Genomic DNA, 16624 nt, shown 5'->3' on the forward strand with positions numbered 1-16624 from the left:
TAGATTTGATTGGATTTTGATGAAAGATATTAAGAAAAAAATTTAATTATGGTATGATTCTTTAAGAGATTACATTGTTTGCAAGAACTCCCATGATTACATATCTTATATCCTCTGCTCTCGCCTATATATAAACATGACCTTTTAGGGACTACGACACGACGTGTGATGTGATGACATACACGGACGACGGACACGAGACGTGAAAACGTGATAGTCATTGAGACATTACAATTCTTCTCTCATCCTCTCCTCTCTAATTCTTCGATCTAAGTAATCTTATGAAAGGATAGGAAGAGAGAAGAAGTAGAGTCTAGTGATCCAAAAACAATGACCCTACATATCAAATAAAGTTTTTTTTCCATATGACATCGAAAATTTGATTGGTTGTTATTTGATTTCAATCCTTTTTTCGTGTATCATATAATATATTATGATTTTACGTACACCCAAAGTATTCCCCATATATTACGTTCTCTTTAAAATAGAGATATACATATGATACTTATAAAACAATGGAATCTTAATTTTCAAGATTTCTCATCCTTTTCACGATATTAATTCATATGTGATATCGGTTTATTACTTAGCTACCTGTGAGAGGGTGGCATTAGAAGAGAGTTTAGAAGCTGAAATAAACGCTTATTTATGTGCATGCACATAAGGAAACCCAAATAACATATTGGGTGGTCACGAGTAGAAGTTCTGCTACCTACCGCGCAGGGCAGTGTCGAATTCTTGGGTTAGGCAGCAGCAGCAGCGTTCATATGCAATGATTGGATTCACCGTGTCGAATCCTTATCGATTATTATTTGCTCTCTCTCTCTCTGTCAATGTGCTTCGGGATATGAGCTTTTCTATCTCAAGGCATAATATCTGACATTTCAACCATTGTTTTCTGTGTGAAAAAATAATTAGTTGATTCTTCGGTTGCATTTTCGTCAAGGCAGATGCGTTTGGTTTGGTCAATCCAGTCGGATACAATGGATAATTAAATTACGTGTAAATAAGATGCTTTGAGATATATCGAATATTTTAAATAGTTTTATATCTTTCATGGGCGCACTGGGCCTCCTCAATTGTCTCAAATTTTTTATTTATTTCGTGTGAATGCAAAAAATATACTTTAATGTGCATTAAATATTCTGGATGCTTTTATGCGTTGAGAATGCATTATGAATTTTTTTTGTATCTAGAGTAATATATAACAAATGATTTATTATAAATATTTTTTCAAATATTATATATATGTGTGTATCTTGCATTAAATACTCTAAATGCTTTTTGTATTGGAGGATCATCATTGATGTTTTTTTTTTTTTAAGATAAATGTCGTGTATGTGATACATCATTGATGTTTTATTTCTTTAAGATAAACGTCGTGTATGTGTGCATGTACTTGTGGGCGCATGCATGGAGATAAACAATCATATTTAGTTCTTTATTTAATTAATTTAGTATAAAATATTTTAGATATTTTATGTGTAGTGGGGGACACATCATACATAGATGCTTATTTTCTTTAAGATAAACGTCGTATATGTGCGCATGTGCTTGTGGGCACATGCGTGGAGATAGACAAATCATATTTAGTTCTTTCTCTAATTAATTTAGGATAAAATATTCTAGATGTCTTTTATGTATTAGGGGACACATCATACATAGATGCTTTTTTTCTTTAAGATAAACATCATGTATATGCGTATGTGCTTGTGGGCACATGCGTGAAGATAGACAATCATATTTAGTTCTTTCTCTAATTAATTTAGGATAAAATATACTAGATGTTTTTTATGTTTTGGGGGACACATCATACATAGATGCTTATTTTCTTTAAAATAAACGTCGTATATGTGTGCATGTGCTTGTGGGCACATGCGTGGAGATAGACTATCATATTTAGTTCTTTCTCTAATTAATTTACGACAAATTATTCTAGATGTTTTTTATATATTAGGGGACACATCATACATAAATATTTTTTTTTCTTTAAGATAAACGTCGTGTATATGCATAAGTGCTTGTGGGCACATACGTGGACATAGACAATCATATTTAGTTCTTTCTCTAATTAATTTAGGATAAAATATTCTAGATGTTTTAATGTATTGGGGGACACATCATACATAGATTCTTTTTTTCTTTAAGATAGACGTCATGTATGTGCGCATGTGCCCACGCGCATGTGCTTGTGGGCACATGCGTGGAGATAGACAATCATATTTAGTTCTTTCTCTAATTAATTTAAGACTAAATATTCTAGATGTTTTTTATGTATTGGCGGACACATAATACATAAATGCTTTTTTTTTCTTTAAGATAAACGTCGCATGTGCTTGTGGGCACATGCGTGGAGATAGACAATCTTATTTAGTTCTTTCTCTAATTAATTTAGGACTAAATATTTTAGATATTTTTGTGTATTAGGGGACACATCATACATAGATGCTTTTTTTTCTTTAAGATAAACATCGTGTATGTGCGCATGTGCTTGTGGGCACACGTGTGTAGATAGACACTTATTTTTAGTTTCTTTTCTAATTAATTTAGGACTAAATATGATCTTATAATATGATATATTGTAGATATTTTTGTAAGATTAACATTATATATATGTGTATAAATAGAATTTATGTATTGGAGGACATATGCTTTTTTTCTTTAAGATAAACATCGTGTGTGTGCGCTTATGCATATGAGCACACGCATGAAGATAGACAATCATATTTAGTTTTTTTTTCTAATTAATTTAGGACTAATTATGTTATTATAATATGATTATATATATATATATATATATATATATATATATATATGTGTGTATGTATGTATGTATGGGCACTCATGAGGATAGACAATCACATTTATATTTATTTATTTAGTAGAGATTGGTTTTATAACTCTCTAATCAATTTAGGACTAAATATGACCTTATAATATGATATAATATTAATTTTTAATTTAATAACAAAATTTTGATATTATAAATTTTTTGAATTTCTCCATGAAGTGATTGATTTCATTGTGCTTCAACAAAATTAGAGTTGATTTGCTTTTTAAATTTTTATTTTTTTAAAAAGTATTATTTGTATTGAATCAATTATAATTTTATTCGAAATGTAAATATATTAAATATATATTTGTATCATCTTATGATCCGTGCAAAATATTATTAATTTATTACTAATTCTTGATAACTTGTAGCTTATTTTATTATATAATATAAATGTAAGAGAGCTCGAAATCAAATATAATTTTATATTCCTTATTTTTTTTCATTCAATGGACATAATTCATTATATTTAAGAAAAAATATTATAAGAATATTTGAAAAAACTGATGTCCCGAGAAATTTGGGAGACTCAAACAGCTTTAGCGGTGTCCACGTCATCTTGCTCGAGCCATAAAAGTCATTAGGGGTAACTATACATTACTCTGTATAATTAATTATGATTAATATTTTGATTTTATATTTTAAAAAATAAATATTATCGTTCCTTAGGAAAGAATAAGATTTGGTCTCGTATCATTCGTGGTCTCCTATCGAAACGTGGACGCACCAAATTAGATGCGCCACACGTCATGGTGTCAACTTAAGTGAAAGCTTCAATCACAAATTAGATGCGCCATAAAGTAAAATCACTGTTTTCCAAACCATTCAATTTGCTGGTTGCCTTTGCTATTAAAGCATATCACATCACGTATTTATAAAATATAATAAATTAGCATTTTATTATTCATAATTTATAGAATATATATATTTTTTATCCTTTGATTCAAATCATTATTTTTACAATAGTAAATATTTTATTAACTTAAAAATGATCCCTTTCTCTTGGTAGGATCATAAGTCTCTTCCATCCAAGCTTCAGATCTATTACAAAATAATAAATTATTTTAAAAATAAGTATAAGATAAAAATTTATCAAAAACCGAATATCTAAAAATTATAAAAAATAATATACAAATATTAATAATTTAATAGATAAAACTTATGAATTAAAAAAAATGATGATAATTTCTTATGTAATAAATAAAATCATATATCAACCACATATAACATATACATAATAATTATATAACAAAAACGTACATCATACCCAATAGCGTACTCTTCCAACAATAGATGGAGAGACATGCTTTACGAGATAAATTTCTCTCAACAACGGATGAAGGAACAATTTAACTATCAAGTTTAACAGCCCGCTAGCTCCCGAAGAGAATCGACATACTTGTCCTAGATCATTCATTTACATTTATCCATTCACTCATGCATGCTTCAAGAAATCAATATGATCAAATATTATAAAAGACCATGCTTGATGTATGACCTACTAGACTATGTTCGTTGGTGGCTTCACACTACGATGAGCTAATAGCTCATTTCACAAATTATACTTCTAATGTGAACCACTAGCCTAGTTATATCTACTACATGGTAACAATCATATCAATATTATAAACTAAAAATAAAAAATAAAAACTAATAATCATCTTCAAATGATATATTCATATAAAACCTTTAAGTTTATCAAATCATAAAGACATAAAATATCAATCTCTCAATACTCCTCAATCAACCAAAATCCTAATTGAAACAGTTCAATTAACTTAAACCAAACTCAATTCGACTATGCCCTAATAGAATTAACCTTAAATTTTTATAAAAATAGTTTAGAATCACTCTAGACTAGTCTAATTTAAATTTAATTGATCTCGATTATTTCAAATAGGTTTGAACTAATCAAGTTGATCTAAAAGCATCCTAAACTAACTCAATTAATTAACCGAGTTCAAACCAATAAAGAGAGAGAAAATCAAACTAGATCGTATAGTGATAGTCTAAACCAAATTGACCCACTTATTAGGAAATAAATTAATTAATAATTTAATTGATTGGTAGAATTCCTAACTTGTCTACATGGTAATCAAATTTAATCATTTCCTTAATTATAGTAGGGAGAAATTATCGATGATTATAAAATATGTGAAGATTTGATTTTTATAAAATTTTTGAAAAAAAAAGAATATCTTCATCAATATTCAAAAGGAGTAACACAATTCTTCCTTAATATTTTAATCATGGTATCGAAAAGGTAGAAGAGAAGAACTTAAAAATTAGAAGGCAATCAGATATAAATAAATAAAAATATCCTAGAAAGTCAATATAAGATTTTGATTCTTTTTATGTCTCCTGAAAAAAGATATTTTCATTTATATAACTTCCAATTTTTGCCACTCAATCTTTAATGAATCTCTAGTCATTAGCTCTAATATCATTTTATTGGTGAGGGGGAGAAGTTTCTAAAAATTAAATTCTTCATAGATTACTTATAAGATCATTGAATTATCTTAGTTTAAGCACAATATCCTTATATATTCTCTCACATAAATTTATATATTTCTCTCATCATTTTTAGATTCTATAGAGACATATCAATGAGTACCCAAAGTATTCATCATATCTTATTTTCATTTTCAAGATCCAGAGATACGTACGATGTTTATAAAATAATCCAATATTAATTTCTAAGATTTTTTATATTATGATTTCTTGTTCTCTTATAACACTAATTCTAGAATTCCTAAAATACTTATTGAGAATGAATATACAATCAATTAACTACCACTCATCATGTAAATGCCACGGAAGGCCCATAAAAAGATAAAGGCATAGATAATCTCACACCCTCTACCTTATGCGAATAGAAGTTCAAAAGGTAGCTCGAGTTAGAGTTTTTTCCTTTATAGAATATTTATAGAAATATTTCTAGAAGTTCAAAGGGTAGTTCGGTTACGAACTGCCTCCCATATAGAATATTTACATGAATATTTTTGAAAGTTCAATAAGCAGCTCGAATTGATTATAAACTATTTTTTTTTAATATTCATAAAAATATTCTTAGATAACAAGCCTAAAGAAACCATGCTATATTCCGGATGACTTCTCACGTACGGATCAAGACCATATTAGACCGACAAAGACGTAAACTATATTTTCCCCTAATAGTTATCAGTCTAATATATATCCACTAATTTCTTTTTCATACATACAACTAAAGAATTCGTCAATCGCAACCCAACCGAAATCCTTTCGAGATGTTAATTCATATATGATATCGGTTTATTACTTAGCTACTTGTGAGAGGATTTAGATGCTGAAAGAAACACATACATCGCTAAAAAGCCAAGAAATAAACGCTCATTATGTTCATGTACACCTCGAAACCCAACTAACCTATTGGGTGGTCACAAGTTGACGTTCTGGTACCTACCACCACGCAGGGCAGCAGCAGCAGCAGCAGCAGCATTCATGTCTGTAGCAGTCGCATTTATCGTCCGCTGCGAGCAGAGTAGTTAGCACAAGCCTTTCACCCAACTACCACCTCTCTTCTTAAGACCCGTTCTTCACCCTTCTCTCCTCCTCAGACACTGGTCTCCACCTCTCCAGCTTTCTCCTACTCCCCTCCTTCGGGTTCTCGTCTTATTGTGTTCATCAGCGAGTAATTATTCTTCCAGTTTTCTTGGTTTCCAGAACGATTATTAGTACTTGATCGCTTTGACATTGGCACTCTGTATATGGCAGTGGGATCGGAGACGGTGATGGTGGACCAAGTCCCGTTCGCTCCTGAGATCACGGTCACCAAACCATTAAGCCTCCTGGGCTATGGTAAGTCGGCACTCATTTCGACCCATCATCCCTAACTTCGATGAAAGGACACCATCCCTAACTTTCGACCCATTAAGCCTCCTGTACTCTTGTTGTTCTTGTGACGCAGGCGTCACCGACATCGAGATTCATTTTCTACAGATCAAGTATAACGCGATTGGGATCTACATGGAGAAGGAGATCATTCAGCATTTAGCGGATTGGAAGGGCAAAAAGGGATCCGAGCTAGCCGAAGATGATGTCTTCTTTGATGCTGTCGTTTCAGGTGACAATTACATATGACCATTAGGTCAGAGCAAGATATGGCTCCCACAGTCGGGTCTTTGTTGAAGGTTTGCAGTTCCTTGTATGCTTGCTGCAGACTATTTATCTTGATGACTCTACGTCGTCATGTGCAGCTCCAGTCGAAAAATGCTTCAGAATCGTGGTGATTAAGGAGATCAAAGGTTCCCAGTACGGTGTGCAACTCGAGAGTGCTGTGAGAGACAGATTGGCAGCCATCGACAAGTACGAAGAGGAAGAAGAGGAAGCACTCGAAAAGGTCACCGAGTTTTTCCAGAAGAAGTACTTCAAGAAGGATTCTCTGATAACGTTTCATTTCCCTGCAGCTTCTCGCACTGCTGAGGTAAATATCAGATCGGGATACACATATATAACCCTTCTCAAGGCTGAGGAAAGAAGAAGAAGAAGAAAGAGGAATCAAGCCGAAACTGATATGTTTGGGTTTTACCTCTGCAGATATCCTTTGCGACGGAGGGAAAGGAGGAAGCGAAGGCGAAGGTGGAGAATCCAAACGTGGCTGAGATGATCCAGAAATGGTACTTGGGTGGGACTAGGTCGGTGTCTCCAACCACTGTGAAGAGCTTGGCTGACAACCTTGGGACGATGCTCGCTCAGTAGCTCTTTGGGTGACCAGTTTCGCGTATGGGGCAAGAACAAATAATCGTGAAATTTCGTACCAGGCGATGTACCGCGTGAGGTTTCATCCATGTTGCATGCGACATCATGTTTCCCGTACCAAAAGGATGAACACTTTTAGCGGATATTTGTAGGGTTTGATTTGGATCACTTGTCTGAAATAAACTGCAGTAAGTATTAAAGTACGAAGAGTTTGTGTGCTAAAGAGATTAACATTATGTCTTCCGAAATGACAAATAGTTAGCATTGAGCTCCTCGATGCATTCTGGAGGAAACAGAGGGTCGCCATGGTCGGTCCCTTCACACTACCGCGACGCCATTGTCCCATCTCCGGCCTCCGCCCCACATTGGTCGAGCAGCGAGCGTCGGCAAGTCGGGCACGAAGGATGCAACGCAAGCCACGCGTCGATGCACTTGACGTGGAACCCGTGATGACACTTGGGCAGCACCCGGACCTTCTCCCCATCGCCGAACTCTCCGAGACATATCGGGCACTCCGTCGCCGTGACGCCGGCCCCCGGCCCGTACACCTTCGTCGGGATCTGGCGGAGTGCCTTCTTCTCGAGTCCGGTAGCCGCCGTCGCCTCGGGGATCTCGAGAGTAAGACGGGGGCGGGCGCACCGGATCGCGCACCGCAAGATGGAACCCAGCCCCAGCGCACATACCAGAGTACAAAGCAGTGCTGCTAGAACGACAGGCACGCTGGTAGTGAAATAAGCGTCGGCGGGGCCTCCAGCGTCCCCTGGCTTGGCTCCATCGGACAAAAGTGGTGGTGTGTCGGGGACTGTGTCGAGGAGCCGGCGCATGGCTGGCATCCGCATCGGCGTATGGTCCGTTAGTGCAGTGACAGGGAGGAGCATAGGACGATGCGAAGCATCTCTTCTTTCTTCTTCCCCCCTCTTTCTCGCGAAATACCAAAGGAGGTTGCTTCTTCCCTGACAGTAACAGAGCAACCTGTTAGATCATATATATGTCTAGGAAGCTTGGATTGAGGATTTGGTGAAGGAGGAGCAGGTGCAACAAAGCCTGTACGGACATGACCAGATATTGATGTTAGTCTTCCTGATGAAGCGATCATAGAAGCATATGACAAGGGAATTAGTTGAACATAATCAACATAGTTGAGGGGGTTGAGAAGTTGGTATAGGCATCACTGTCCCACCCAATCATATCTGACCAGAGTCGGGCGTCGATCGTCGCAGCATCAGAAGAGGAATCAATTGTTGGATAGCTTCGTGGTATGTATGTCTGATGAGGTTTCGGAGGAGCTTTGTTTCTGGTGTTCATATCAAATATCTACACCCACCTGATGGGATGATGCCATCTGTTGTGTGTCACAATGGGCAGTCCCTTTCCGAGTCTGTATGATTGGATGATGGCTAGACTTTACAGCTGAGTGTCTTTTGATTTTTTTTGTGTACACCATTTGCAAATATCTTCGTCGGATTGAGATTTTTTGAGGTGACGCTTGTCCCCTAGTGATCAAATAATGGATCATAGTCCTCGTCGTCGTCGTCGTTATTATTATTATTATTATTATTATTATTATTATTATTATTATTATTATTATTATTATTATTATTATTGATTCGAGATTACATAATTTTATTCGTATCTCGATATCTATATTGGCATGAGTCGATATCTATTGAGGGTACAATCCGTATTAAAGTTGATGATCATCATGAACCTCGAATCATATATAAAGGTAATCCGAATTATTTAGTAAATTAATACATGATTGATTTATTAACCATGGATAAAAATATCCTTTTGGACTCATTTTACTAAAAGAATTATAATTTCTTGAATCACCCACTAAAATAAACTAGGGTATAAAAAATTTCATGTTACGAATGATTGGTTATATCGAATATCCTACTCAAATAGTAGATTTTATCTCTCAATTTTTGCTCTTGCATAAGTTCAATCCGCTTAATTCAATGTAAATGAAAAGAACATTAAGATTATCGATAAATGGCTAACTTAATCAGAAGTCAACCATGACTACAATAAGATTTAAAATTATATAGATTTGAGCTGAACTAGTTTGACTAATATATATGAAATTATGTGTGAAAAATCTAAATGATGAATTTATGAACCAAACATAATATATTTTCATAATTATTTTTAATACTCATATAAAATAAGATTATTTTAATATTCAAATAAATGATGAATATTCTATAGCGCATAATGCTGAAAGGTCGATTTGAATCATTTGAAGGTTAACGACCCTTATTCTGATGATATAAATCATGATCATTCATTCATCATCTCTTAATAACTTATGTTGATCGAAATCATGATTAATGATATAAGACATAATTATATATAATATCCATTCATATAAATTTTTTTTTTTTGAGAACTAAGTCCCTCACCATCATCTCGGAGCATGCTCTTGCTTGCTTTCTCTTCGCTTTCGTTCCTCGCTGAGTAGTTCAAAAAGAAAACACAAATGGTGATAGGATGATATGATAGAGATCAAGAGTAATCTCTTCTTTTATAAAATAAAAAAATATTCTCATGAGAATAAATAAAAAATATTTTTAAAAATAAGAATAAATATTTTTTTAAAAAAAAATTATCATATATATATATATATATTTATATATATATAATTTGGTGCTGAAAAAAAGAGCATGAAGATCCCAACAAAGCAAACCATCTGTGCCTAAAGCTCACAAAAGTCCATGTGGAATTCTGGACCAAAGAAAATAAAGGAGACAGATTACCAACACAAGGCAATACGGGGAAACAAAAAAGAAAAAAAAAAAGGATCCTAAATATGAAAAAGTAGGAACATACTTATTATTACCGAGGGGGTTAGCCGAGTTTATCCCCCTCTCCCTGTCTCTCCTGACATCCACAGTTCGTGTGCTGCCGGAGATCTCTCTCCCTCCTCCCCAATTTTTGCTTCCTCGCCTTGTGTCCGAATTAAGGAAGAGGGAGAAGCATCATCAACGTCGGACGAAGCGGCAGCCGAATGCCGTCGAAATCCTTGATCCCTCCCCCGACGACTCCCAATCCCAACCTCCCCTGCCCCAACGCCCCCGTCGTGCCGCCGTCTATGTGCGGCGGCGGCGGCGACCTTGATCCCGCGCCGCATTTCGGAGGACCCCACCACCGGCGGGCCCAGTCCGAGCTGGCCTTCCGGATCTCCGAGGACCTCCATCTGGGCCCCGCCTCCGAGGACGACGTCTTCCGGACTTACATGGACGTGGAGAAGATCGGATCGGGGATGGAGGACGGTGAAGCACCCGCTTCGGAAGCAGCCGAGCACTCGGGCCCTCGGGATCGGTCGGCGGTGGATTGTTTGTCGGGGAACGAGGGCAATGCCGCCGCCCGGCCGAAGCATCGGCACAGCAACTCGGTCGATGCGTCCAGCTCTAGAGGCGAGGGAGTGTTCGGGGACGTGATGGAGGCCAAGAAAGCCATGCCGCCCGAGAAGCTTGCGGAATTGGCGGTGATCGACCCAAAGAGGGCCAAGAGGTTTGCACATTCCACCAACATTTCAGTCTCATTAGGGTTCCGCCGATGCCTGAACTCTTCTTCTTGTTGGGTTCGTGACAGCATTGCTTGAATTGGGTTTCATTTTTCTCTTCGGAGGGGGTTGGATGCTTCCCTATATTGCTTCTCGCATCCACTTGCTTTTGTGGACCGCATTACGGTTTTGTGATTGCCAGTGATACGATCGACTAGAAATTGATCGAGTACAACGAAGTAGTCCACGATTTAAGTTATCCTTGTGTTGTTTCCTTCCTCTTTCTCTTATTTTCGAGTAATCCTTTGATAGTTGTAAGTGCATCTCTTGCCCCATCAGGATGTTGCTTCATCTCTTTCTCAGATTCTATTTCTATATCTTCAATATCTTGTCAATTTCCTGTTTCCATTGATTAGATCATCAAGCAAGATGAATTAAATGAAAATAAGCTAAAAGTTGGCAAGTTGTCAAATTGAGAAATTTTATAATTCAGAGCTGCCTTATCTCGAAACATGAGAGCATACCTAACAGTGATAGCTTTTATGTTGATGGTTTTATTCGAGAGGCTACCTCCAATCATGTCAAACATTTCCCTTAGTGAAACATGTTAGTCAATATAAACAAACATTATATGATGAGAAGCCATATCCTTAATTACAAAATATTTAAAATTTGGTTAAATTATGGACTCGATATTGCCAATTAGGTACTAATTGTATCTTCTTGCCTCCACAATTTCACTTAGTTTCTTGTAGTCTCATTTTCTTCACGGAGTTATTTCTTGCGATGAGTGAAATGGACTCACAATTAAATTCATTTATTTGTGAATTTATTATCATATGTTTCTCCAAGCTTGTATGCTAGTATAAAAGCATATTTTGAGTTATTTTCCATGACTATATGCAGAATTCTAGCAAATCGTCAGTCTGCAGCTCGCTCGAAACAACGGAAAGCAAATTATATTGTAGAACTTGAGCGAAAAGTACAGACTCTTCAAACCGAAGCTACCACTCTTTCAGCACAGCTTACACTGTTCCAGGTTGTTATAAGTTTTTTTTTTTCACTTTCTTTTGTGATTTATTTCTTCTTGCTTGTTAAGGCAATTAGTATGTTAGTATGTTTAATGTGCTACATTACGGACTCACTACAGTCTTGTTGCTGATGCATCCCGGAGTGGCGGTTCATCCATCAAAACCATGAAGCAATTTGGTTCTAGTTGGACTAGATTTGTGAATTCCATCATGCTGGCCTGTTTTGATTTGTTCTTAAGTTGCAACCATTGTCAGCTTATGCGTAGGATTAGTCAAGTTTATGCTGCGTCTCAGTTGATGATTTGGTTTTAGTCTCAGGTAATGGGTCTTTGTTTGAGTCAGATTATGGATAAATTTGTTTTACATATGTTGGCTCTGTATTTCTGATTATCCACAGATCACTGGTTTTGTCTTACAAAAGAATCCAAATGAGAATGAAAAAACAACTGGATTTGATTAGTAAATGTCCACGTTTCTGGAGTTGGTTAGAGTCTGTTTATCTAAGAATTAGAAAGAGTCAACAAGTCGGAACTATTTGTGGCTAATGTTAGATCTTATGTCAAGTCCTAAAGAGAATTGTGTCTCATAAGGCAAACGGTACTGCTGGAATTACTTGAAGGAATCTATAGTTGGCTAGGGATCAAGTGTTTTATTTCCTTTTCTATCATCATTAGTTACTCTAACAGGGAAAGGAATAGTTAGTTTAATTATGGAAGTGAAGGACTAGCAGCTGTTGTAATAAGTTGTATATGGTATTAATCATATAAAATATATTCTAATGTCTGGTTGCATGCTCTTTTCTTAATTTGTATATGTTCTGCATTTAAAATAATCCATTTCTCCTCTATGCGTGTCTTCTCTTCTGTCTACGATATGATATTATTTGTGCAGCCTATGTGTTGTTTAGTTTGAGCCACTGAATTTTTATGGATAGCAATTTTTTTTCTTTTTAGCAACAGATGGATATTGGATTGTGCATAAAAAATCAGGATGATTTGAATTAATACTGTCAGTATGTGTTCCATTAACATGTTCACTTGCCTTAAACTAAAATATTCACACTGCACGTTCGGAAGAATTTGTCTGCTTTATGGTCTGCATTTAACAAGTTTGAGGCCTTTTTCTTCATGCTTCTCAATTGTCAGATAACTTTAGAAATATGACTAATATCTCTATAATTTTGTTGCTTCTTTCCAGAAAGATATATCTGAGTTGGCCACTGAAAATGCAGGACTGAAGTTATGGCTACAATCTATGGAGCAACAAGCTCAGTTGAATGATGGTCAGGTTTTTTATCTTTCTCAAATTACAAAATTTTAAGAAGAAGAGAACATATACATGAATGTTTTATCTGTGTCCAGCCTTTCCTTGACCTGTTAGTTTCTGCTTTCTGCTGTTGGTGTCTTGCATGTGTTGTATGCCATTACAAAATTCAGTATACTCACACAAACATGCAAGCATGTAGACAGACAATTATGGAAACAATCACAAGCGCACACACAGGAGAGGTCCCTTCTATTGCTAGAGTCCTGATTCAAGAACTGGTTCATGGCCTCAATATACTCTCCTTAACTGATGTCCTTTTCACATATTTATATGTTGTAAATATGAGCCTAGTTGACTTTACAAGATCTTCTTATCTTTCTTTTAGAGTCCTTTTTAGGATGTGCTTCGGGTTGGAAAAGCAACTCCATACTGGGTGACATGCAACGATGGCACACACGGATGAGTAGGTAATTCTAGTGCAGGGTCTTTTGTGATTGTGGGTGGTAAATTGAACATATTTTAGGGTCATATATGGATGAGTTGTGAAATAAAGTGTCAGCGGTGGGAGTGTAACATTGAGGAGCATCATGGAGATTGGAAAAGATTAGTGAGAAAGGATAACTTGAATATTTAGAATTATCAAGCTATTATTTCTTTTACTTTGACCAATCGATAAATTACATTCTAAATGCTCGTTCTCTCTATTCGTTCTTCTTCCTACCTCTCCATCTCTCCCTTTTATTTCTTCTTTCTTACGTTCCAATATCTCGTTTACATGTAAGGATGCCTATAAGTTCCTGAGATCATTTATAAGTGGTGTAATCGATAGCCATCCATACTTGTTCACTATCAAGGGGAAGATGGCATGGGATGCAGGTACAACATAATTTTGGTGCATCATTGCCATCCCAATGAAGTCCAAATAGACTAGGTCAGCAAGCGGCTTTGAATACTTTCCCAGGACCCATCTGCCTAGCCATCACCGTCATGTGTTTTTCATGAATCTGATCTCCCATGTGACTGACTGATGCTTACCACTTCCATGTCCAATTTAGCCTCCCTTTCGGAGTTTTGTCCCTCAGCACAACACCTCTCTGGGCCAGATGTACAGCCGTAACAAGGAACCTGACATCAAGCACCATTTTTGGTTTTTAGTCAAACCTGGTTATAATACATTGATCTTATGACTGTTTAGTGATATTATTGATTAACTCTAGATTTCTTTTTTATATGTTGAAGCATGGCAAGGTGTCAAATCACCATTACAGAGCATTGAATTATTTTTACTAGAACATTTCAGCAATATGTAGGTTTCCTGGTATATCCTTTTGCTAAGTCATTTCTGGTCTGCTTAAGAATTTATGAACAGCAGCATATTAGCTTGCTTAAAAGGGGTTTCTCAATTCTTGGGTTGACTTTTGTCAAATTTACAAGTATTTAAATTTCCATGCAGACCCTTTGAATCCTGTTGGAGCTTTAAGAATTTATGAACTGCAGCATATTAGCTTGCTTAAAAGGAGTTTCTCAATTCTTGGGACGACTTTTGTTAAATTTACAAGTATTTAAATTTCCATGCAGACCCTTTTAACCCTGGTGGAGCTTAGATTTTGTTCTGTAGAAATATCATCATTTGTTAATTCTCCTGGTGGAGCATCTCTTCTATACCATCTTTATTTTTTTGAAGGTATATCCGGTGAACAAAATTATTGGTAGAAGAATCCAGTAAATTTTGTTTGCTTTTGCTCCCTAGAATCAAATATTTTGTGTTTAAAATTTGTTGTCATGGTGCTCTTCCTTTGCAGGATATTATACTTCTAGAACAATTGTATAAAATCGGAACTTCTTTATAACTGAAACATTCTTTAATGATTTGTCTTCAGGCATTAGTGATGGGTTGAAGCAGGAAGTCGAAAGGCTTAAGATTGCAACCGGGGAAAAAGTGGAGAGAAGCGAGGCATATAATCTAGGACTCATGAACCTTCCTTTCTTACCGTTTGTGATGCCTTCACAGGAGCAACCACGAAATCATCAACGAGGCTTTGAATTTCAAGCTCAGATTCAGCAGTCTCAACTTGATAACAACAGTGTGCCATCGAATATGATGCAGCAGGGTCACCTTATGGTACTTCCAGGAGTAGACATCAGAAAGGGCTCAGAGATTCTCAATCCAGATAACTCTATCACTGCAAGTGAGGGCAGCTGCAATTCCTAGCAAGACTGTGAGCAACATGTTTAGTTTGATTCATCTGTCCAAAGCCCGACTTCATCAAGCTTCTCTCAAGGACGATGGTGTTCTATGAGTGATTCCATCTTCTTTTTGTGAGATATTATTATTTTTCATTTAAGATATGTGATTCAAATTTCTGAATGCCGTGTCTTCCTTGTTTGTAGATATTGCCATCTTCTCATTATTTGTTTTGGTGTTGATGACTATCTGACAAATCTGTACTTTACTCTGTTTTATGTTGATGTTCTTGAAACTTTTAATTTTGATGACAAACATGCTGTGTTTTTTTCCTGACAAATTAAAATTTTGAAGCGATATGCTTTCTTTTGAGCTGGAAGATTAATTGGGATTGTTGTGGAGTTTAGTGTTACAGTAAACCATGGTTAATCTTCTTTTAAGGTCAACCAACCAAAAGGAAGAATATGACTCTTCCACACTTTTATACTTATAAAATCAAAAGATACAAATTCAAAGCATCCTAAAGTAGTGAAGTAGTAGCAAGAAGTCCCAAAGTCGATTCTAGTTCAAACTTACATCGAAAGTCAAAAGAAGATGAGTTCTTCCTCGTAGTCGAAGTCCTTTATGGATGCTTCATCCAACTATTATGAGAATTTCTAAAGCCATGATGATGATGCTCACTGTCCAAACCTCACATGGCGATGATTCGAAGAACTTGAACGACGAAGCTAGAAAGACGGTGAGCACTTTTCTCGTCCATCCGCGCGGTGGAAAACTTTCATGGGCAGTACATTTGGTAGGCGTTTCATGGTAAATGTATTCAGTTTCACATCGATTGATTGATGAGCAGAGGAATCAAAATCATTAGGCCATTCATGCGGGATACATCGAACGAGCGAACAGAGGCTCGAAACAGTCGGCGTTTTAAAGGGGAGACCGGTAGCTAACGCGTCCCTTTGACGGCCTCACCTCATCTGCTTACCAACTGCAGACACCAAACGTGCCCTGTCCTGTCCAGGTGACTTTAACGCCTCCCGCGGGAGTCGAAGGCAACGAACGAGGCA

The 16624-nt window shown here is 36.3% G+C and overlaps 3 protein-coding genes across 6 annotated transcripts; 2 read left to right on the forward strand and 1 right to left on the reverse strand.

Moving 5' to 3' along the window:
• Positions 1–6362: 6362 nt before the first annotated feature.
• On the forward strand, positions 6363–7773 carry LOC103972228 (chalcone isomerase-like protein 2). Of its 2 annotated transcripts, XM_009386492.3 has the most exons (5): positions 6363–6503; positions 6587–6670; positions 6780–6935; positions 7069–7295; positions 7409–7773. In XM_009386492.3, coding segments are annotated over exons 1-5 (630 nt in total). In that variant the 5' UTR covers positions 6363–6502; the 3' UTR covers positions 7571–7773. The 2 variants fall into 2 exon arrangements, with proteins under 2 accessions (XP_009384767.2, XP_009384766.2); XM_009386491.2 differs by lacking the exon at positions 6363–6503 and having other exon boundaries at positions 6580–6670.
• Positions 7740–8867, reverse strand: LOC135626847 (RING-H2 finger protein ATL73-like). Of its 3 annotated transcripts, none has more exons than XM_065132579.1 (2): positions 8751–8867; positions 7740–8523 (listed from the first exon to the last, which is right to left on the reverse strand). In XM_065132579.1, the coding sequence occupies exon 2, from the start codon at positions 8446–8448 to the stop codon at positions 7894–7896; it is 555 nt and encodes a 184-aa protein (XP_064988651.1). In that variant the 5' UTR covers positions 8449–8523; positions 8751–8867; the 3' UTR covers positions 7740–7893. The 3 variants fall into 3 exon arrangements, with proteins under 3 accessions (XP_064988651.1, XP_064988650.1, XP_064988649.1); XM_065132578.1 differs by having other exon boundaries at positions 7740–8614; positions 8751–8827; XM_065132577.1 differs by having other exon boundaries at positions 8625–8770.
• A 1535-nt stretch (positions 8868–10402) lies between these two features.
• On the forward strand, positions 10403–15864 carry LOC103972229 (transcription factor RF2b-like). Its single transcript, XM_009386495.3, has 4 exons — positions 10403–11086; positions 11985–12117; positions 13307–13391; positions 15256–15864. Exons 1-4 carry the CDS (start codon positions 10581–10583, stop codon positions 15585–15587), a joined length of 1056 nt encoding a protein of 351 aa, XP_009384770.2. The 5' UTR covers positions 10403–10580; the 3' UTR covers positions 15588–15864.
• The last annotated feature ends 760 nt before the right edge of the window (positions 15865–16624 follow it).

Source organism: Musa acuminata, chromosome BXJ2-11, assembly GCF_036884655.1.
Source record: "Musa acuminata AAA Group cultivar baxijiao chromosome BXJ2-11, Cavendish_Baxijiao_AAA, whole genome shotgun sequence".
Taxonomy (NCBI): Eukaryota; Viridiplantae; Streptophyta; class Magnoliopsida; order Zingiberales; family Musaceae; genus Musa; species Musa acuminata.

Coding starts and splice junctions, on each gene's coding strand:
- LOC103972228 (XM_009386491.2), top strand. CDS start 6,580: ATGGCAGTGGGATCGGAGACGGTGATGGTGGACCAAGTCCCGTTCGCT. Junction 6,671..6,779: donor ATTAAGCCTCCTGGGCTATG/GTAAGTCGGCAC, acceptor CTTGTGACGCAG/GCGTCACCGACATCGAGATT. Junction 7,296..7,408: donor CAGCTTCTCGCACTGCTGAG/GTAAATATCAGA, acceptor TTACCTCTGCAG/ATATCCTTTGCGACGGAGGG.
- LOC135626847 (XM_065132577.1), bottom strand. CDS start 8,666: ATGATCGCTTCATCAGGAAGACTAACATCAATATCTGGTCAT. Junction 8,524..8,624: donor TAACATCAATATCTGGTCAT/GTCCGTACAGGC, acceptor TGTTACTGTCAG/GGAAGAAGCAACCTCCTTTG.
- LOC103972229 (XM_009386495.3), top strand. CDS start 10,581: ATGCCGTCGAAATCCTTGATCCCTCCCCCGACGACTCCCAATCCCAAC. Junction 11,087..11,984: donor GACCCAAAGAGGGCCAAGAG/GTTTGCACATTC, acceptor GACTATATGCAG/AATTCTAGCAAATCGTCAGT. Junction 13,392..15,255: donor ACAAGCTCAGTTGAATGATG/GTCAGGTTTTTT, acceptor ATTTGTCTTCAG/GCATTAGTGATGGGTTGAAG.